The sequence below is a fragment of the Bos grunniens genome, chromosome 8 (assembly GCF_055505025.1).
Source record: "Bos grunniens cultivar Pamir isolate PY7600 chromosome 8, Bosgru_T2T1.0, whole genome shotgun sequence".
Taxonomy (NCBI): domain Eukaryota; kingdom Metazoa; phylum Chordata; class Mammalia; order Artiodactyla; family Bovidae; genus Bos; species Bos grunniens.
In genome coordinates this window covers 93,215,259-93,237,348 of record NC_141172.1, presented here as the reverse complement: position 1 = coordinate 93,237,348, position 22,090 = coordinate 93,215,259, and the positions used below count along the sequence as shown (strand labels likewise).

Sequence of the window (22,090 nt, the reverse complement as noted above, 5' to 3'; positions counted from 1 at the left end):
AAGTATGGTGCTCCAGAAGGGTATGGCAACTGGTATTGGCCAATACGCTCCAGTATTCTTGCCTGGAGAACCCCCTCTCTGACAGAGAAGCCTGGCAGGCCACAGTCTACAGGATCGCAAACAGTCGGACACTACCGAAGCAACCCTGTGTGCATAGATGCAAAACTTATTTAGCCTGTGGCAGCTCTGCCCCAGTGAGAGTTGAGCACGAAGGTGGCACAGCTGCTTGACTTGAAGGTACTCAGTAGGCACCAAACGTTCAGGTACACGGACTGCCTCTGCCACAAGAGTTATGGCCCTATCAGTCTTTTTTAAAGCCTCTGGTAGCTGGCGATCAGAAGGCCTCTTTGGACAGTCTTTCTCTGCAGCTCCAACCATTCAGGGACTGGGGTCATTCTCTGATATCTAATAACTTTCTCATATGTATCATTAACTCACCAATATTTTAGACATTTCTTTCACTAATGTTTTTTCTGTTTCATCTATTCATTCACCAAAATTTATTGGCACAGCCATTCTGTGAGTCCTCTGCTGGGAGATTATAAAACTGTATATATGTATATATGGTTGGTCCTTGACAACAGAGGGTTTAGGGGCCCTGAACAGTTAAAATGAAATCCAAGTATAACTTTATAATTGGTCCTTAGCATATGCCATTCTGTGTCTGCAAATTCAACCAACTGTGGATCATGTAGTACTGTGGTACATATCCTTTGAAAAAAAAAATCCATGTAAAAGTAGACATGTGCATTTCAAACTTGTGTTGTTCAAGAGTCAACGGCATACACTTGCCTTCAAATACATGCCTTCAAATAAATAATAGCCTAGTAGCATAAACAGCATGTTCACAGGAGAGTAAACTATTTTTGCTAAATACTGAATGAATTAAATGGTTCATTAAAAAAAAAAAAATTAGTGAGAGAAGATTCAGAATTCCAGAGATAGACATTAATCAAATGAATTTGTCAAAAACTATGGGCTTAAGAGATGTGGGTTTGATCCCTGGATTGGGAAGATCCCCTGCATAAGGGCATGGCAGCCCACTCTAGTGTTCTTGCCTAGAGAATCCCATGGATGGAGGAACCTGTTGGGCTACAGTAAGCCCATAGGATCACAAAGAACTGGACACAACTGAAGTGACTGAGCATGTATGCAGGCACACCTAATATATTAAAATCAGATATTACATATGAGCAGTGAAGACTTCTGCTTTAAAAAGTGTTTTCTTTACTCAGTCACAGCTGACTCTTTGTGACCCCATGGACTATAGCCCTCCAGGCTCCTCTGTACAGAGAATTCTCCAAGCAAGGATACTGAAGTGGGTTGCCATTCCCTTCTTCAGGGGTTCTTCCCAACCCAGGGATTGAACCCAGGTCTCCCACACTGCAGACAGATTCTTTACCATCTGAACCACCAGGGAAGCCCCGCCACCGCCACCACACACACCCCACACACACCTAAAAAAAAGATTTGTCTACAGGCAAGCTAATTTGCAACTTTTCTTAGTTGTGGTACTGAGAGTCAGGCTCCCTCTAGTCTCTAATAGAAATACTAAATTAGAAAGTTTCTTGGATACAGAACTGTACAATATCTTATGTTTTGGTTTTTTCCTTATTGTTAATTACATAAATTATTTTTTGAAATGGAATTGCCCAAACCTTGGGTATGATGTTCTTCTAGTTACATGTTTGTAGTGTAGTTTTATAGTTGAAAGAGGAGTTATGTGGCAAATGGCCAAAGAGTCACCAAAGCCTGTGCATTCAATGGCTCAAACGTCCCTTGGCACATTGGCTTAAAGAGGAAAATAGGCATATACTGAAAATAAAAGAATCTGATAGAAATACCAGGTCCCTAGTGTTCCAAAACACATGCTTATTCAACTCCACAACAAGGGAAAGTGCTCAGAGTCATGTCAATGCTGAGCTCCCTCATTTTCTTAAGACTCCTATACACATCTAGATGTGTATAGTAAACACAAGTAAACACACAAAACACAACCAAAAAAAAAAAAAAAAGAAAACATCCCAAAACAAAACTAAACAAAACCTGTATGAATTTTTGATATTGTGATTTATAAGAAATCTATATTGGTTATTCAGATGACCAATATATATTTCTCACTGTTCTTAAAATCCTTGAAATTTCCTGTGATAAGAGCAATAAAGGTGTCTTTTGTTACGGTAATAAGGTGACTTCTGGAAAGCCTTTAGGTAACCTAAGGACAGGGGAAAAGGTCTGATTGCCAGGGGAACCAACACGTATTAGAGGGTTGGAACTTTTAGTCCTCTCCACCCCACCCCCAATTTCTGGGGAGGGAAGAGAGGCTGGAGGTCAAATTCAACGGCCAAAGGCCAATGGCTTAATCAATTATGCCTATGTAAAGAACTCTCCGCTAGTGGCTCAGATGGTAAAGCGTCTGCCTACAATGAGGGAGATCTAGGTTCGATCCCTGGGTTGGGAAGACCCCCCTGGAGAAGGAAATGGCAACCCACTCCAGTATTCTTGCCTGGAAAATCCCATGGACGGAGGAGCTTAGTTGGCTACTGTCCATGGGGTCGCAAAGAATTGGACACGACTGAGGGACTTCACTATCACTAAAGAACCCTCCACAAAACTCCCAAGGAAAAGGGTTTGGAGGGCTTCTGGGTTGGTGAACACTTGGAGATTTGGGGAGAGTGGTACACTCAGAGAGAATGTGGAAGCTCCATACCCTTTTTCTACCCACTGCTTGAAGCGTCTTTCATCTGTTTCTGAATTATATCCATTTGTAATAAACCAGCAATCTAGTGAGTAAATGGGTCTCCTGATCTCTGTGAGCCACTTGAGCAAATTAATTGAACCCAACAAGGGAGACTTGGGAATCTCTAATTTGTAGCCAGTTGGTCAGAAGTATAGGTAATATCCCGGACTTATAACTGACATGAAAAGCAAGGGAGGGAGGACAATCTTGTAGGACCGAACCCTTAACCTGTGGAATGTGACACTCTCTTTGGGTTGGTGTCAAAGAATTCGTTTGACTGGGTGGGGGTGGGAAAGGAGAGGTTAACCTCATCCTTATGAATTAAAATTTGGATCTAGACACTTTTAGAATACAAATTACCTGATACCTTTTAAAGCATACACATAAACTAAACACTTTTGTGTCTTTGTTCATTAGCACCCTTCAGAGTTAAGTCTTCCTGTGATAACACTGACCACATGCTACTATTGGATGCGTGCTGTCAATTCAGTCCTGTCGGACTCTGCGACCCTGTGGATTGTAGCCTGCCAGGCTCCTCTGTCCATGCGATTCTCTAGGCAGGAATACTGGCGTGGGTTGCTATTTGCTTCTCCAGGGGATCTTCGCGACAGAGATCAAACCCACCTCTCTTATATTTGTGGTTTTGGCAGGCAGATTCTTTACCAATAGCGCCACCTGGGAAGCCCATGGAGTATTGCATGCTGCTGCTCCTGCAAGTCGCTTCAGTCGTGTCCGACTCTGTGCGACCACATAGACAGCAGCCCACCGGGCTCCTCTGTCCACAGCATTCTCCAGGCAAGAATACTGGAGTGGGTTGCTGTTTCTTTCTCCGAAGTATTGCATACCTCTAGTATAATACCCACTCTCATGGAGTTATTAGTAGTAGTAATTATTATCAGTAGTAGTTACTATTCAGTGTTGACTGCTGCTATCATAGCACTAATTATTTGAGTGGGCCTTAAGGGGAACAGATGTATGAGAAAGGAACAAAAGTACTTAGATTTACATTAAAAATTGTTAAATTATTTATACCTGACGGTCTGTGTGTTTCCCTTATTTAGTGTGCAGAGGCCTTTAAGATGCTTACGATAAGAAGTGAGGGAACAACAGGGCTAGTTTTAGGCTGTGTTGCTGACACCTGGTGTTCTGGGACAACTCTTGGCTCACAGAAAAATAAAAAATCATAAATAATCTTACATTCACCCAGGAAATTTCTACGTATAATTTAGAACTCATTTTTTACTAGAAAACTCACTCAAATTGTGGAAAATGTCTTTACAATAATGACTTCCCTAATAAGTACTATTCGATTGCTTAGTTTTCCAACCAGTAAAATAGCCAAATCATTATGGTATAGTCTTTCAAGCAGTTATATAAATAAATAGGTTTACTTCAGTCTCTTAACAAATTGTCCTTATGTTTAAAACATATATTAAAAAATGTTGGCTGGTGAGATCTTTAAGAAAACTATTTGGTTTCCCCTTTTTGACTCAAATAGATTTGGCCATATCTTCAGCACAGCACTTTTCTAAATGTACTTCTAAATATGAGAAAATTTTTTTCCTAGATAGCTTTGAAACTGATCTTGAAGGCAGTATCAGACAATTTTTCATTTGCTTGTTTGATGGTTCTTTTTACTGTTTTGCTCCTAGTCAAGACAATTCTCTTTTTAACTCCAAGACTTCTGACGATTTGCCTTTAAAATTTGCATGCTTGGCTTTAAAATGTTGCTGAAAAAGAGTTTCATGCAGTAATTGTTGTTTCTTTTTTCACACAGCAGATACTGGAATTTTGTCTAATTTGCATCTGCCCAATAACAAAACCTATACTTTAAATAAACATCTCAGTATATCCTATGATTTTATGTTGATGATTGCTGCTTAGCACTGAGTCACTAATCCTGGCTGAGAAGTAATATTATCTTTGCTTTCAAGTTGTTTTTTTTTTTTTTTGCTTCTTTGTTTGTGTGAAGCTTCAGGGAGTAGACAAAAAGGCCAAGTTTTCTAATAATCCAGAATAACTTCCTTCCATTCTACTTTCCATCTCTTTTCTAGATACCTTGCTAGTATACATGGGCTATGAGGAAGAACTGCCATCATCTCTAGAAGGAGGGTTCTGAGTCTAATAGAAGAGATCATCTTATTCTAATAGACATGAGACCATGCGCTAACGGGCCGGCAATGTGAGCAAATTATGAAAACTCAAAAGAGGGAATCTCTTGTGGACTGAGGAAGGGGAAACAAAAGTCTTCAAAGAGGAGGAGACAATTTAAAGTGGTTTTGGAAAATTAGTTTCCCAGGTTAGAAAAAGGAGAAAAATAGAGTATCCCATCGAGAATAAATATTATCATCACAGTGAGAAGAAAGGGACTAGCTATTTGAGTGAAGACTGGTAGCCTAATGTGATGTGGTTAGAGCAGCAGGTTTCAATCTTGTGATCAGAATTACCTATTAGGTTGTTTGTGGGCTACATACCAGATCTACAGAATCATGTACCCCAGGGATACAGGGGTAAGACCTCAGTATGTGGGTTATTTACAGAGCCTCACAGTTATTTGTGTTTGCTGACAAGACTATGAATAACAGGACTGGAAGATCAAGTACCTTAAAGAATGTGAAGTACTATGCGGATGGCAGGTCAGGGCAGACAGGAAATTTTGAATGTCCAAGTATGTATTTTGGCTGTATTCTTAATTGTTCCCTAAATTTGCCTGACCATAAGAATTCCAAGGATCCTTATAAAAAGTCAACTTTCTTGGCCCCAATCCAAACCTACAAAATAAGAACAGACAAGGGAAGAGGCCTGGTGATTTTCTTTCTCCCTTCCTTTCTTCTTTTCTGTTATAGACTGCATGTTTATGTCTCTCCCCCACCCATCAAATTTATATGTTGAAGCCTAATCCCCAGTGTGACATTTTCTGGAGATGGGGCCTTTTGGGAGATAGTACTCCCGATGGGATTAGTGCCCTTCTAAGAAGAGAGAGCTTGCTTCTCTCACTGTTTGCCATGTAAGGACACAAGGAGAGGATGGCCACCTGAAAATCTAGTCCCTCCCTAGGAACCAAATCTGCCAGCACCTTGATATTGAACTCAGTCTTGGATCAGTCTCCAGAACTGTGAGAACAATTATTTGTCTTTTAAGCCAAGCAGTTTCTGGTAATTTCTTATAGCAATTTGTTATAGCACCCTGAGTAAAACTCTCCCTTCTTTCCTCCACTGTTTTTCTATATTTCCCTTACTTTCAAAAGAATTCAGGTGATTTTCATGAATATTCATGCTGGGAAATTCTTTTTCCCAGTCAGTTGGGAATCATTGAGACTTCATCAGAGTGAGATCTTTCATAAAGATCATCCTGGTAGAAATTAATTTCTTGAGGAAAGGAATGAGATTTAACTGGGGGAGATGAAATAAAGGCTTGCTGTATAATTTGGGGGCTAGGTGATTAGTGGGGACCTTGATTGGTTCACTTTTTAGCTTTTAGTGTGAAACTATGTCCAACACATACCTGGTGCTCAGAAATGTGTTAAAATAATGAAGGAGATGTACTATTTTAAAGGGCATTTTAATAGGTGAAATAATGAGGACTTGATGAAAAACTGAATCTAGAGTGGGGAAGAAGAAGCCCAGAGCATCATTTTGAAATTTCTAGCATAAAATGTTTGATGAGTGGTAACACCACACATTGAGACAGGATCAAGTGTTACTCCTTAGATTCAAACTTGAGAAAAAGATTGTTCCTTAAAAAGCAAAAAGTTATCAGCAAATGAGTTTGTTTAAACACTACAGCATCTCATATAATTCCTCTCCCCTTTTTATACTTCTATCAAATCATAGCCAAACCTCCAGCACAAATCTCATACTTACACAAGTGATGCATACTGTCATGGAGTGATGAGTTATGCATTTACAGTCTGCACTTTAGACTGGTAAAGCCAATTTTCACACCTGTCAGATCCTCTCCCCTTTGCTTCACTTTCCTTCCTTATTCCATAGCTCTATAATAGCTTTCATACATTAAAACAAAAAGAGAGAAGGCATGACTGAATGGAATGACGGCTGTCTGATTTTGTTACAGTATCTGCTGCAAAATTCTGAGTGAATGGTATAACTTGGTGCTAGAATTTGAAACAGAAGGACAAAACTCTAATTGAATCTAATCTTCAAATAACCAGAGCAATAAAAGAGAAATAAGAGTGGAATTTCATAGTGGTTCAATTTGAGAACTCTTGTAGCTGCTCAGTTTGAGAACTCCGCATAACAATTACCTGTGTATTAACAGATTATAGGTGAGTCTTGATTTTTCACCTCAGTGAACATTTTTCTGGCAATAAAACAAGTAGTACTATCTTTCCTTATTACGGTAAAACTGCCACTGGGCTTCATTTAATAAAAATTAACTGTGAATAAATTACAGCATCAAATTATGCACCATGACATGACTTGGTATGGAAAATCTAGGCAGCTGCAAGACTCCTTGAAGTTAATTCAAGCTGAGCTCAGTAGAAAAACCCTTAATTACTTCCTGGAACCCGTGGATCTATTCTCAGTTCCTAGTGCCACTGGGATCACAGTTTAGATGAATTACCAGTAAATGCTCATGAAAGACAGCAGTGGGAATGCACTACAGAAATGGGGGTCAATTCTTTTTTTTTTTTATTCTTGGATTTGCCTCTCGGCTTTATTAGTAAGTGTGTCTCTACAAATTGGTTTGAGAAATCACAGCTGGATTTAGAAAAATCTACATATTGTCTTAGGAAGGAAACAGACTCATTGAGTTCTACCTCCCATGGAGAACAAATCCTTCGCTGTCATTTCTGACAGATAGTCAGCCTTTGCTTATAAATAGCTCTATGACCAGAGCTTATTACCTCCCAAAGCAGCTTATACTTACTGTAGGATAAAAATTTTAGAGACTGTAGTCAAAATCTATCTGATTTTTATAGTCTTTCTAGATCTAGTTCTGTGCATATGAACAGAATTTCCTAAATTTGTGTGATTAATATCACCTGGTACACTTGCTAAAACTGTAAATTACCTGACCTTTTCCACCAGAAAATTCTAAACCACAAAGTCTGAATTTGGTCTCAGGGATCTGCATTTTATTATACACATCAAATGACTTTTGCTCAGAGATCAGTTCGGGAAACACTTCTCTAACCACTTCTCAGACACAAAGAATCACCTGGGGATCCTGTTAAAACACAGAGTCTGGTTTAATGAATCTAGAATGAGACCTGAGATTCTGAATTTCTAAGGAGCTCCCAGGCGATGCCAGTACTGCTGGCAGGCGGACCATGCCCTGAGTCTCAAGACTCAAGAATAACGTCAAACCTTTCTTTTAGGATGATAGTTCTTAACACACTATTGAACAAAACAATTTATTCTTAGTTTCTGTTTCTCTAATCACCAAGCTAAAAACCTTTGATTGCTTCAGTAATTTCTCATACAGTGTAGATATGCTGTAGTCTCCACACCCTTTATTATATCCTTCATCATCTTGGTTATCTTCTCCTGGTTTTATCTAGTTTTGCTAATATCTATCATAAAATATAATGTACATAATCTAATACAATTCTAACATGCTTTGAAATTGGTACTGTTTTGTTTTTCTTATAAATTAATCCAATTTCCACCAAATTGTTAGGTCATACTAATTTTAAAATCTGCCAAAATCTTAAAATCTTTGCTTAAACTGCTTCTAAGGGTGGTCTTTAGAAGCTGATTTAATTTCATTTTGGTGGGTTTATACAGGATCTATGGGAAGACTCCCTGGAGGAGGGCATGGCAACCCACTCCAGTATTCTTGCCTGGAGAATCCCAAGAACAGAGGATCCTGGCGGGCTGCAGTCCACAGGGCTGCAAAGAGTCGGACGTGACTGAAGTGACTTCGCACACATACTGATTTCATATGTTATCTCTGTTAAGTTTTACATTTCTTTTATTCTTTGAGAAAATTTTCAGTGTTGATTATGTCACCTGCAATAGCAGCTATCCTTTCCAACTTTATTTCATTTCTCCTCATTCTTCATTAATGTCTTTTTTGGAATGCTGAAAAAAATACAGTATTTGCTAGCATGTTAATGGAGAGGACTAATGTAAAATGACAAGTTGTTGTCTTCTGCGGCTGCTGCTGCTAAGTCGCTTCAGTCGTGTCCGACCCTGTGCGATTCCATAGATGGCAGCCCACCAGGCTCCCCTTTCCCTGGGATTCTCCAGGCAAGAACACTGGAGTGGGCTGCCATTTCCTTCTCCAATGCATGAAAGTGAAAAGTGAAAGTGAAGTCACTCAGTCGTGTCCAACTCTTAGCAACCCCATGGACTGCAGCCTACCAGGCTCGCTTTTAACATGGCTTTACTGGTATTTCAGCTTCCACAGTTCTTTGTTGTGTGGGATTGCTTTGCATATTGCAGTTCATTTACCATCCCTTGACTCTACTCTCTAAATGCAAATAGCAGTCCCTGTACATATTCCTGAGGCTTCCCCAATGGCTCAGTAATAAACATCTGCCAGCAATACAAGAGACACAGGAGACATGGGTTTGATCCCCGAGTTTGAAAAATCCCCTGGAGGAGGAAATGGCAACTATTCTTACATGGAAAATACCACAGACAGAGGATCCTGGCAGGCTACAGTCTAAAGGGTTGGAAAGGGTTGGATGCTACAGTGTGACTAAGTATGTGTCTATTCCCAAATACTCCCAGAGTCCTAGCCCTCCATGAATGAAAACTGTCCAGCCTGTATTTTACTTCCTTTGCAGAGTATATCATAGGAGTCTTTACTCAATACTTTTCTGAAATCCAGACTCTTTGTGTAAAAAGATCATTCCTTGTGTAAAAACTAAGATCACTGCTCTCGCATAATTTAACTATTGAAACTAACAACTGAGACCACCCGTGTCAATATGATTGAATTGTTTGCTCAGGAAATTTTTAACCAGAAAGATAAACTTACAAATCAGTAAATAATTTCATATTTTGCTTGAATAAATCTTTACAGACCAAACTATCTGAGTGATAGTTTGGACAAACAGATATAGACCAAACTATATCTGAGTGAATAATTTGGACAACAGTTCATTAACCTAGACATACATCTTGCTTATTTGAGCTTATTTGAGCTTATTTGAGTTTGATAATCTAGACTTGCTACAATCGCTGCTGTTGCAACAATTTTAAATGATATGTCAGAAACTTTTCCCAGCCCCAATTAATTTCCTTAAATTACTTTAGCTCAGACTCCAAAGGCCAAAACCTTTCCAAATTTCTCCTTTTTTAGACATTATTGAAACTATTAAGGTGGTGATCTCCCTTGCTTCAATAAGTTTAATGAGCTCTGTTGGGTTAACAGATTTCTTTGGTAGTCTTTGTAAGGGAGCTGATAGTGTTATTCACAAAGACTTTAAAATATCCTTAGTGGGCTTTGATTATCTTGATTTATGACTACTGAATAATTGCTCCAAGTTTGTTAATGACTGATATGTACTTTTGCAGTTATTTAGGAGGAAAAGAAAAGAAATGGAAAAAGACAAAAGAAATATCAATGAAGACGATTAAAAGGAAATGATCAAGAAGAGGATTAGGTATACAGAGAAGAAAATGAAGACAAAAGAAACAAGAAAAGAAGATGGAAATCATTATAGGAAGTATGTAATGACAAAGAGGAATAAGGAAAAAGACAAAAATATGATTAATTACCTTTTTTCCTCCCTGTTTTTTTCATCATGGAAATAGGTTGTGACTTCTTGTTCTCAGGCAGCATTATTTCAGCTACAAATATAGACAAGAAGGAAGACAATGAGAATAATCAGGGTATTAGGGAATAAATACAAGGACATGATTGATGACGTCACTCAAAGAAGGCTTCTTTTGCAGAGAAGGCATACTCCTCCTTTGCAGAGTTAGCTCTTCCCACCCAGTAATCTACTGAGCAGTGTTTGGGACTAGACCAGCTGGGGACCCCCAGAATGAGACACAAAATGAGCTATAATTAATATTTACTAGTTTATTCAACAATTAGTTGAGGCTAATTATTTTTGACTTTTCCTAGCCAATTTATGTAGTAGTTTTTGTTTCATTATTACTAATATATATCTATTTAGGTCCATACTACTCCAGGATTCTTGGGTTTCGCTGGTGGCTCAGATGGTAAAGAATGTGCCTGCAATGCAGGAGACCTGGGTTCCATCCCTGGGTTGGGAAGATCCCCCGGAGAAGGGAAAGGCTACCCATTCTAGTATTCTGGCCTGGAGAATTCCATAGACTGTATAGTCCATAGGGTCACAAAGGTCCATACTACAGGAAAATATCTACTATCTTTTTAGAAAATTGAGATATTTACCTCTTTTCTAGTTCTTTTCCCCTATAATAGAATATCTTAAAAATATTGCTAGTTATTTTAAAATAACCCTTTAAGTGTTTAAACTCTAAAAGTGTCATCTGCCTAATGATGCATAATTTGGATGCTTCTAATGAGTAAATTTATGCAGGTGAGGAGTGTGTGGCACAAAAGGTTTTGTTAAGAAGTCTAAATGGCATGAACAGATATAAACAATTCTGAAAAAAAAATTATTCTGAAATAATTTTCTATAATGCAGAATAACATTTCACTTCTGGGCCTTTTATTTTTGTGGATACAGGACAGTCATTCGTTCATTCTTCATTGGCTCAAGTATACATGTTCTCATATTCTTCCTAAGCCATTGTATTATAAAGTACCCTATTCCTTCTTACAGAATTCAGGGTGAATTCTTGTTTACCTGTGGAGACCACTGCGGTTCTGTTCATTTAAAATCTTTTATTTGTTGAATATGGAGCATATGATAGAAGCAAAGAAATTAATCTCAGTGGAAAACCAGTTTGTTAACCTAAGCAAACTACTTCATAAGAAGTAGATGCCACAGCTTCCCCCACTGCAGAAACTCATGCTAAATGAGCCATTATAAAGCAACCAAGAGTGTCTTAAACTGTGAACCCTGGCTGCATTATTAACATGAGTTCTTCCAAGAACTGAAAGCCAGTAACTAGATGTATGTGAGCTGGAACCAGTTTATGTGGATTTGAGAATGCAGCTAAGACAGGATGCAGGCATAAAGTGAGGACGGAGTGCATGGCAGTGAATGTGAATCCAGTATCATAAACTCAGATCTAAGCAAAGTACACATCAGTTCCAAAAAATTCTGTTCTAAACGGGGCAGACATTTTGTATCACCTTATGAATTTGAGAACAACAGAGGGGACACTGGTGAGAAAGATGAGTGATGACCACAAGCTAAGGCCAGAGAATTAGTATTCCCAGCCTATCAGAGGGAGTTTAGTCTGTAGTCAGTCAGTCAGAGATACTGTACAACATTGGTGTAGGTCAAGAAGTTTCAGCATGATGTTCTCACAGGCACCTGGGGTTTTGAACACTTCTAGAAACCCATCATCAGGCACTGATAACTGCTGGGAACTTTTTCCAATTCCACTTTCTAAGAGTGTGTTAGTCGCTCAGTTGTATATGACATTTTTTGCAACTCCATGGACTGTAGTCCACCAGGCTCCTCTGTTCATGGTATTCTCCAGGCAAGAATACTTGAGTGGGTAGCCATTTCCTTCTCCACGGGATCTTCCTGACACAGGGATCAAATCCAGGTCTCCCACATTGCAAGCAGGTTCTTTACCATCTGAGCCACCAGGGATGGAAGCAAAATATTAATACAGTTTTGGATAGTGTATGTACTAGTTGGGGTTTAGCCTGATGGTGTGCATAGATCATTCCCAAATGGGGTTAAATAAGTCATAACTGATGTCAAGATATGTCAAGATATGCTGGTGATATGGTGATATGGGGTAGAGGGTGGAGTACTTCCCTCTGTGGGTATTCTGGTGGAGAGGCCATCATTCTTTCCTCATAGTTTATATTTCTAGGTCATAAGAGGAACTGTTAGCTACAGTCAAATATCCTTTGTCATGACTGTCACTCTGCCATAAACCAGACTATAATCAGAGCCTTCTTTTATAGTGTTTAATTAAGTTATCCCATCAACTATGTGAACTACATATTATCAGTTTTTACAGATCAAAAAAACAATGAAGTACAGAGAGTTAAACACTTTTCCTTGTTTGACTCCAGCTTCTGTGCTCCTCTTCAACATTTCTTATTTTGGAGACATTCTTTTTATATCTCCCATATCACACAAAGCATCTGCATAAATTCACTTCAGAAATAACCCTTCATAACATAGAATAATGCATGGTAATTAGGCAAATTAAGAACAAACCAAGGTCCTATATTCTTACATAGTGATACCTGGAGGAAAGATAATTTCTGAGACTGTGTCCATAAACCTGGTCAATGAGAGTAGTATATATCACAGTAAAACCTGATAGCATGATGCTGTGGTATGATCCCATATAGATCACATATAAGTTATATGAAGTAATTTGTATTTTTATAAATGCTATCCTCCTAGATGAAACCACAGCAGCAATCATATTCTCTTACATCATTATAGCTGCTTATGCTGTTGTGTTTTTCATAACTCTGACTATATAGGTCTTAATCCAGCACTAACACTTAGAAGACCATAGCAATATCTCTTCTGTGCTCTGTTTAGCGTCTAAACATTAAAGTTTTATGAATGACTGCAAATAGATATCTAGTGCCAAGCCTGGCCCCAGTTGCTATTGTTCAGCAGTGTTTGCTCTGCAGCAGTTTTCTGAGCTCTGCAAGCACATCTTCCATCTGGCAGCTGGCTATGTTTTAAATTTTTCTCTGTAAAAGCCCTTAGGCAATGCCATTTCATAGATTTTGCTATTCAGGCCAAGTGAATAGCCTATCAGAATCTTCTGAAGCCCTAGTGATCAGTATTATTAATGAACTACAGAAAAATTATATGCATGTATTGGAATATTCCTCACTAATTAACAGAATCCTTGGAAAAACCCTTAAATGCAAAAGAGTCAGCTTGTTCAAAAAATTATTTTTTATTCTTCTCCTTGTTAATGGTGCATCGACATCCTTTGCCTTTCCCAGTTTTACAATTTAAGTGTCACTGGTTACCCTGCATCTCTAAACTCAGCTGTAATCTGAGGTAAAGCTAATCAAGTCAACCACCTCTACTTCACCTTTTATACAGTCCGGGAATTTATATTGGTTCTTACAGACTCAGTATGCAGTGTGCCATGGATGACATTCCAGTCCATCTGAGCTTTTAGCATTACAGTATTTCAAATTCCTGGTCTTACATACTACTGTGACTCATTTTCACAGAGGGACTCCTGCTTTGGATTTTCCATTAACATGAAAACAGGTCTGTTTCTTTTTAATATTTACACTTGCCTATCTTATTCCAGGTGACTTCCCCAGAAAAAGAGCCTTGTGTGCATATCTACTATTAGTTGATTCAAATAGCACATTTTTTTTTTTTTTTTAACAGATAGTGCTTTAAAAAGAACTGGTTTAGTTTACTAAGAATAACACAGACTTGGATGTCAAAACTTTGGCCTTTGACCCAGTTCTATGTCTAATTAACGATTTTGTTTTAAGCACCCACCAGTCTAACCCTAGACATCAGTTTCCACATCTGTAAAATGAGTAAAGGTGGGTCTTCAGAATCTGTTTGGAAGAAGCAGAAAAGTTTACTCAGATACTTAACACCCAAGAATGAAAAAAATACAGTCTTCCAACATCTGAGAAGATTGTTCTCCTTAACTCTTACACCCAGATTCATAAAGGAAAAGCAATGTGCAGTGTAAAAGAAAGAAATCATTTTTTGGACTTGAATTTAATCTCATGGTAGGTTGCCCTAAATTCTCCATAAATGAGACAATTCCTAAAATGTCCTCCAGTTCCAAGTAAGACAATAATTCACTTTAGTTAGGAAAACACAGTCAGTCAAATAATCAACTGATATAGTCTATGTTATTAACATTGATTTTATAATCAAGCTCGTTTGCATGACATTAACAATAATTAATATGGAGCATCAAGTTTTTTACACAATTCTAGCTTCAAAGTTCATCTACTACAGCACACAAAATTCCTGCTGGAAGGTCAAGATAATCTACAATTAAACATCTCCCTAGATTAAATAAACAAAGTCTCTCTATCATATGGGAGACATGATTTAGAATCCAATATATTGGTAGCATTATAAATAGAGAGATAAACAAGTTATTGGTTTTGTAGGATAAAAAGAAAATTTAAAAAGTAGAAGTGTCACAATAAGATGATGCAAAAAAATTTTTTTTTTCATTTTACACAAATTCTTCCTAAAAGTCAAAAGAACTAGTATCAAAGGATTTGGAATAAAAGTTGAATCAATTTGGGTTCATCACATTCATATACTACACACATGAAATCTACAAAAAGTTATTTTAAAAACCTCATTTTATTTAAGTGTTAAATCTTCCCATGATTAAAGTGCTGTGGGTCTAATCCTTTTTAAAATATAAATTCTTATTGTGTAAAATGTGGGGAATATTAAAATGTATTAAAATAATATTCTAGTCTTAATGCATACTAATATTGGGGGATTTTTCTTTTATTATTTTGTGTGCATTTATTTTATTAATTTTGTAAAATTGATATTGAGCTTTCCAGGTGGGCACAGTGGTAAAGAACCTACCAGCCAATGCAGGAGGTACAATGATTTCTGAGTTGGAAAGATTCCCCTGGAGAAGGAAATGGCAACGTACTCCAGCATTCTTACCTGAAAAATTCCATGGACAGAGGATGCTAGTGGGCTACAGTCCATCGAGTTGCAAAGGGTCAGACACACACACAAAGCAAATATAAGAATGTATTTTTATGTCAAGCAGAGACATTACTTTGCTGACAAAGGTCCGTCTAGTCAAAGCTGTGGTTTTTCCAGTAGTCATGTATGGATGTGAGAGTTGGAAAAGAAAGAAAGCTGAGCGCTGAAGAATTGATGTTTTTGAACTATGGTATTGGAGAAGACTCTTGAGAGTCCCTTCGACAGCAAGGAGACCCAACAAATCAATCCTAAAGGAAATCAGTCCTAAATATTTATTGGAAGTACTGATGCTAAAGCTGGAGCTCCAATGCTTTGGCTACCTGATGCGAAGAACTGACTCATTGGAAAAGACCCTGATGCTGGGAAAGATTGAAGGCGGGAGGAGAAGGGGACAACAGAGGATGAGATGGCTGGATGGCATCACCAACTCGATGGACATGAGTTTGAGCAAGCTCTGGGAGTTGGTGATGGACAGGGAAGCCTGGCCTGCTGCAGTCTATGGGGTCGCAAAGAGTCAGGCATGAGTAAGCGACTGAACAGAACTAACTTTATTTAACCATATGTTATGAGAGTTTCCTATTGTATTAAATATTTCTCAAAAACTAAAAGGAAGATTGAATTATTTTATCATGTGGATATTTATTATCCACATTTTATCATGTGGATATACCAAAGTTCTTAAACATTTTCATAAAACAGATTTTGTTTCATCATACTATGTTAAGTAAGATAGATTTTTACTATATGAGAGATACTATTCCAACTTACATGTATTAATAGATTTAATTCTCTGAATAAACATATACGATTGGTGCTCTTTTCTTAATTTATTGATAAGGCAATTGAGTTGACAGGAAGTTAAATAAGAGCACCAACCTCACCTCTTAATAAATATGCTAGTATTTTGCTGAGGCTTCCTAGGTGACGCTAGTGGTAAAGAACCCTCCTGTGAATGCAAGAGACATAAGAGATTCAGGTTCTATCCCTGGGTTGGGAAGACCCCCTGGAGGAGGGCATGGCAACCCACTCCAGTGTTCCTACCTGGAGATTCCAATGGACAGAGGAGCCTGGCAGGCTATGGTGCATAGAATCACCAAGAGTCAGACCGGACTGAAGCGACTCAGCATGCATGTTTACATGCATACCTGCTAACAAATCCATTGATAGCATTTACTAGCAGAGGAGTCTTTATTATGGAATATTTTTAGTAGGATATACCCAACTGTCTAGAATTGTTTATGGTAAATAAGCCTCTAGCTGTAGGGAATAGATAGTATATGCTATATACACCATTTAGATAGTATGAAATTAAGTGACTAAATGAGTACGAAATTACTAAAAGAGTTCCTTTCTTTGTAAGTGATATGTGCTATGCTGTGGCCAGTCACTCAGTTATGTCTGACTCTCTACAACCCTATGGAATGTAACCCGCCAGGCTCCTCTGTCCATGGGGAGTCGCCACGCAAGAATACTGGAGTGGATTGCCATGCCCTCCTCCAGGGAATCTTCTTGCCACAGGGATTGAACACAGGTCTCCTACATTGCAGGTGGATTCTTTACTCTTTGAGTCACCATGAAAGGAAAAGCATACTGGAACTTCTCCAGGGAACTTCTCCAGGGGAACTTCCTGACTCAGGAAATGAACTGGAGTCTCCTGCATCACAGGTGGATTCTTTACCAGCTGAACTAAGGAAAGCCCCTGTGATATAAATATACACTATTTTCAGAGCCATAATGTGCCAAGAAAGGAGCTGAGGGACTTTATTGGTGGTATCAAAACTCTCCTTGATATCCTGTTCCTTGAAATTACTTCTATACTTGAGATTGTTATCTCCATATCAAGATATTTATTCACTTGATTCTGATTTAACAGTCCCATTCTTTGTGTAATACTAGATATTTTTTTAACACCTAAACTCCGGGAGTTGGTGATGGACAGGGGGGCCTGGCATGCTGCGATTCATGGGTCACAAAGAGTTAGGCACAACTGAGTGACTGAATTGACTAACTGACTGATATATAGGGTATCATTTTCTACATTTTATAAGCAGAGTCATTTCTGTCTTCATTACAAACCATTTTTTCATAGATGTTTACATAGCAAACAATTTTGGAAGATAGAGTTAAAGTTTTCCTCCAAAGCAATGGATAGGCAAGCTTACTATTTAGCATAAAGTAGAAAACTAAGATCATGGCATCTGGTCCCTATCTTCATGGGAAATAGATGGGGAAACAGTGGAAGCAGTGTCAGACTTTTTTTGAGGGGGGTCTCCAAATTCACAGCAGATGGTGATTGCAGCCGTGAAATTAAAAGATGCTTACTCCTTGGAAGGAAAGTTATGACCAACCTAGATAACATATTCAAAAGCAGAGACATTACTTTGCCAACAAAGGTCCATCTAGTCAAGGCTATGGTTTTTCCAGTGGTCATGTATGGATGTGAGAGTTGGACTGTGGAGAAGGCTGAGTGCCGAGGAATTGATGCTTTTGAACTGTGGTGCTGGAGAAGACTCTTGAAAGTCCCTTGGACTGCAAGGAGATCCAACCAGTCCATTCTAAAGGAGATCAGTCCTGGGTGTTCATTGGAAGGACTGATGCTGAAGCTGAAACTCCAATACTTTGGCCACCTCATGTGAAGAGTTGACTCATTGGAAAAGACTCTGATGCTGGGAGGGATTGGGGGCAGGAGGAGAAGGGGACGACAGAGGATGAGATGGCTGGATGGCATCACTGACTCGATGGACGTGAATTTGAGTGAACTCCGGGAGTTGGTGATGGACAGGAAGGACTGGCGTGCTGCGATTCACAGGGTCGCAAAGAGTCGGACAGGACTGAGTGACTGAACTGAACTGAATTAAGTTTGGGTTGTATTGCATTCCATCATGGAGAAGGGAATGGCAGTCCACTCCAATATTCCTGCCTGGAGAATCCCACAGACAGAGGAACATGGTGGGCTTCAATCCATGGGGTCACAAAGAGTCAGACACGACTGTGACTAACACACACACACACACACACACCACACACACATACATATATGCATGTATCACCTGGCACTCTTCATGTCCCTCTGTGGAGACTGGGGTTTGGGGCCCTACACTGGATGTGTTAGTCTTTCAGTCATGTCCAACTCTTTGTGACCCCATAGACTGTAGCCTGCCAGGCTCCTCTGTCCATGAAATTCTCCAGGCAAGAATACTGGAGTGGGTTGCTGCTCCCTTCTCCAGAGGATCTTCACAACGCAGGGATGGAGCCTAGATTTCCCACATTGCAGGCAGATTCTTTACAGTCTGAGCCACTAAGGAAGCCAAAGCAAATAAGGATACTATGGCTACAGGAATCTCTTATTTTCTGCGAACCTCCACAAACATTTTGTAGGCTGAAATTTTAGCTTGAAAGGAAGGTGGAATCTCAGGGCTTTCACCTTTCTCTATAGGGTCGAATTTTGCTTTAGAGATGTGCTGTCTACTTTACAGTGTCACCAGTAATCGAGTGTTTATATAAACACTTTTGACAATATTGGCTATTATCATAAAATAACAGTCAACTCACTCAATTTTGTTAATTGACCATTTAGAGAAAAGTATCTCTTTGAATTCATGCATTTTTATAATTACTAAAGAAGTATTACATGGTGTTATAATTGCCTTACTTGCTTACTCCCAAAATAGACTCTCAACATTTATAGTAGAAGGACAGTATCAAAAATATGCTTTATTTCTTATGGTCTAATTCACTGCTCAGCATCTATTAAGTAATCAAAAAATATTTAGTGTACTGAAGAAATAAAATATAGTGTTGCTTCAGGTGTAGTTATAACCTTTGCTGGCTCTTAATGTTTATTCTCTAGATTAATTAATTATTCTTTTGTTATTCAATTTTCTTGATGCTTAAACATTTTCCTCAAAAATGAGCTTTATTATTTTGGTCATTTCCTATTATCAATAACCTTCTCACTGTTTCAGTGACTTTTATTTGGCTTCCCTGATAGCTCAGTTGGTAAAGAATCCGCCTGCAATGCAGGAGACCCAGCTTCCATTCCTGGGTCAGGAAGATGGCTGCTGGAGAAGGGATAGGCTACCTCCTTCAGTATTCTTGGACTTCCCTTGTGACTCAGCTGCTAAAGAATCCGCCTGCAATGCAGGAGACCTGGGTTTGATTCCTGGGTTGGGAAGATCCCCTGGAGAAGGGAAAGGCTGCCCACTCCAGTATTTTGGCCTAGAGAATACCATGGAATGTATAGTCCATAGGGTGACAAAGAAGCGGACACAGCTGATCGACTTTCACTTTCACTTTCAAAGTAATCCTTGGTTTCTAACTCTCCAAAGAGAAAATGATTATTTATAAGGACTTTCACCCTGACAGCCCTGAAAAAGGAGTCATATTTTCTAGTCATCTGTTTCTTAAAGCCTTAAAACATTAGTCTTCAATTCAAAGACTCATCTTGTTAACTAGCATCTGTCTTTTTCATTAGCGTAGGCACTTTTTGTTTATCTGTTTGGGGCAATTACTTCCCTAATCTATTAAAGGATAACTTTCATTTGATTCTGTGCTTCTTTTCCTAATGGAGAGTTGAAAGCATATTTTCTGTAGGATTATGCTAGCAGTGATTTCTGAGATTTTCATTCACATATACCAGATTGGCTTGTGTCTACAAATTTCATCTCAAAAAATAAAAATTACAAATATACTGAGCAAATTTAAAATTACAAATCTATTTCCATGTAAATCTATATACATTTTAATACACATACATTAATATTATATGTTGGTACAAACTTTCCAGATAATAAATACCCATTTGAATCAAAAATCTTAAAATATGAAAAAGATAACTCTTCTCATTAATTATCCTAAGGGTAATATCTGATAGAGTTAAAGATAAGACTTTATTCACAAAGATGGTCATTGCAACATTATTACTAGAGACTAAAATATTAAAAAAAAAAAACATAAATGGCCAACATTAAGAAATCTAAGTACTTTAAAAGAATTACTTTAAAATTTCAGTGTTTAGAAGAATCTTAACATTAAGATGAAAATACACATGAAACATGTACACATGAAAATGTTTTAGTACACATGAAATTATTTTAGTACACATGAAAATATTTAGTGAAAACAGTTTTGAAAAAGCTACTTTGAAATACTAATCAATAATTATGTTTGGGAGAGAAAACTATTTCAATTAGTTTTTTATATAACAATATTATCTAAAACCTTTTTATTTGTAACATACAGATGATAACTCTAGCTTTCTGATATGGTTTTTGCCTCAAGAGGTAGAAAGATAATGGACAAAAATTGCTTAGAACAGTGACTTATGCCTAGTAAATGTGTCATTAGAAATAGCTATTGAGGTGAAAGCAATAATTTGGAACTTTACAATGGGATCAAAATTAAGTTGTTTAAAACATACTGCTGTAGATATAAGTTGTTATATATGAGCCTCATGGTAACCACAAAGCAAAACCTATACTATATAAACAAAAGAAAGAAGAAAGAAATATGGACATACAATTAAAAGACGTCATCCAGGGACAAAGGAACAGAGCAAAAGAAGAAAGTAATAGAGAAGAACTACTAACACAGCCCCCCCTCCCAAACTTAACAAAGCAGAAATAAATACATGCCTATCGATAATTAACTGTAAATGGACTACATTATACCACCAAATGCACATTGTACAAAAATGGATTAAAAAGTAAACAAGTATCTATATACTGCCGACTACTTTAGATGTAAGGAAACAAGCAGACAAACTACCTTATGATTCAGTAATTCCTCTTCTGGGTATTTATCCAAAGAAAACAAAAGCAGTAACTTGAAAATATATGTGCAACCCATGTTCATTGCAGCATTATTTACAGTAGCCAACTGTAGATGGTGATTACAGCCATGAAATTAAAAGATGCTTACTCCTTGGAAGGAAAGTTATGATCAACCTAGATAGCATATTCAAAAGCAGAGGCATTACTTTGCCAACAAAGGTCCGTCTAGTCAAGGCTATGGTTTTTCTAGTAGTCATGTATGGATGTGAGAGTTGGACTGTGAAGAAAGCTGAGCATCGCAGAATTGATGCGTTTGAACTGTGGTGTTGGAGAAGACTCTTGAAAGTCCCTTGGACTGCAAGGCGATCCAATTGGTCCATTCTAAAGGATATCAGTCCTGGGTGTTCTTTGGAGGGAATGATGCTGAAGCTGAAACTCCAGTATTTTGGCCACCTCATGCGAAGAGTTGACTCATTGGAAAAGACTCTGATGCTGGGAAGGATTGGAGGCAGGAGGAAAAGGGGATGACAGAGGATGAGATGGCTGGATGGCATCACTGACTCGATGGACGTGAGTGAGTGAACTCTGGGACTTGGTGATTGACAGGGAGACCTGGCATGCTGCAATTCATGGGGTCATAAAGAGTCGGACAAAACTGAGCAACTGAACTTGACTGAACTGACCTGAAGATATGGAAACAACCTATGTGTCTGTCAATGGACAATTGGGTAATGAAAATTAAGTATACATATATATATATATATAGTGAAATATTATTCAGCCATAACATAGTATGTAATCTTGCTATTTCTGACAACATGGATGAACCTAGAAGGCCTTATG

General features: G+C 38.2%; 1 protein-coding gene across 12 annotated transcripts in view; it reads right to left on the bottom strand.

Moving 5' to 3' along the window:
• Positions 1-22,090, bottom strand: part of LOC147367691 (uncharacterized) — a 224,814-nt gene that overhangs the window by 5,794 nt on the left and 196,930 nt on the right. For 9 of the 12 annotated variants that reach the window (XR_015169274.1, XR_015169278.1, XR_015169275.1 and 6 more), the window contains one exon: positions 10,435-10,506. Coding sequence is in view for 1 of the 12 variants with exons in the window: in XM_086414513.1 (XP_086270639.1) it covers positions 14,291-14,335 (45 nt within the window). In the remaining 11 variants the exon portion in view is untranslated. Of the gene's footprint in view, positions 1-10,434; positions 10,507-14,172; positions 14,336-15,347; positions 15,432-22,090 lie in introns of those variants that run through there. The other 3 variants (XM_086414513.1, XR_015169277.1, XR_015169280.1) reach the window with 3 other exon arrangements.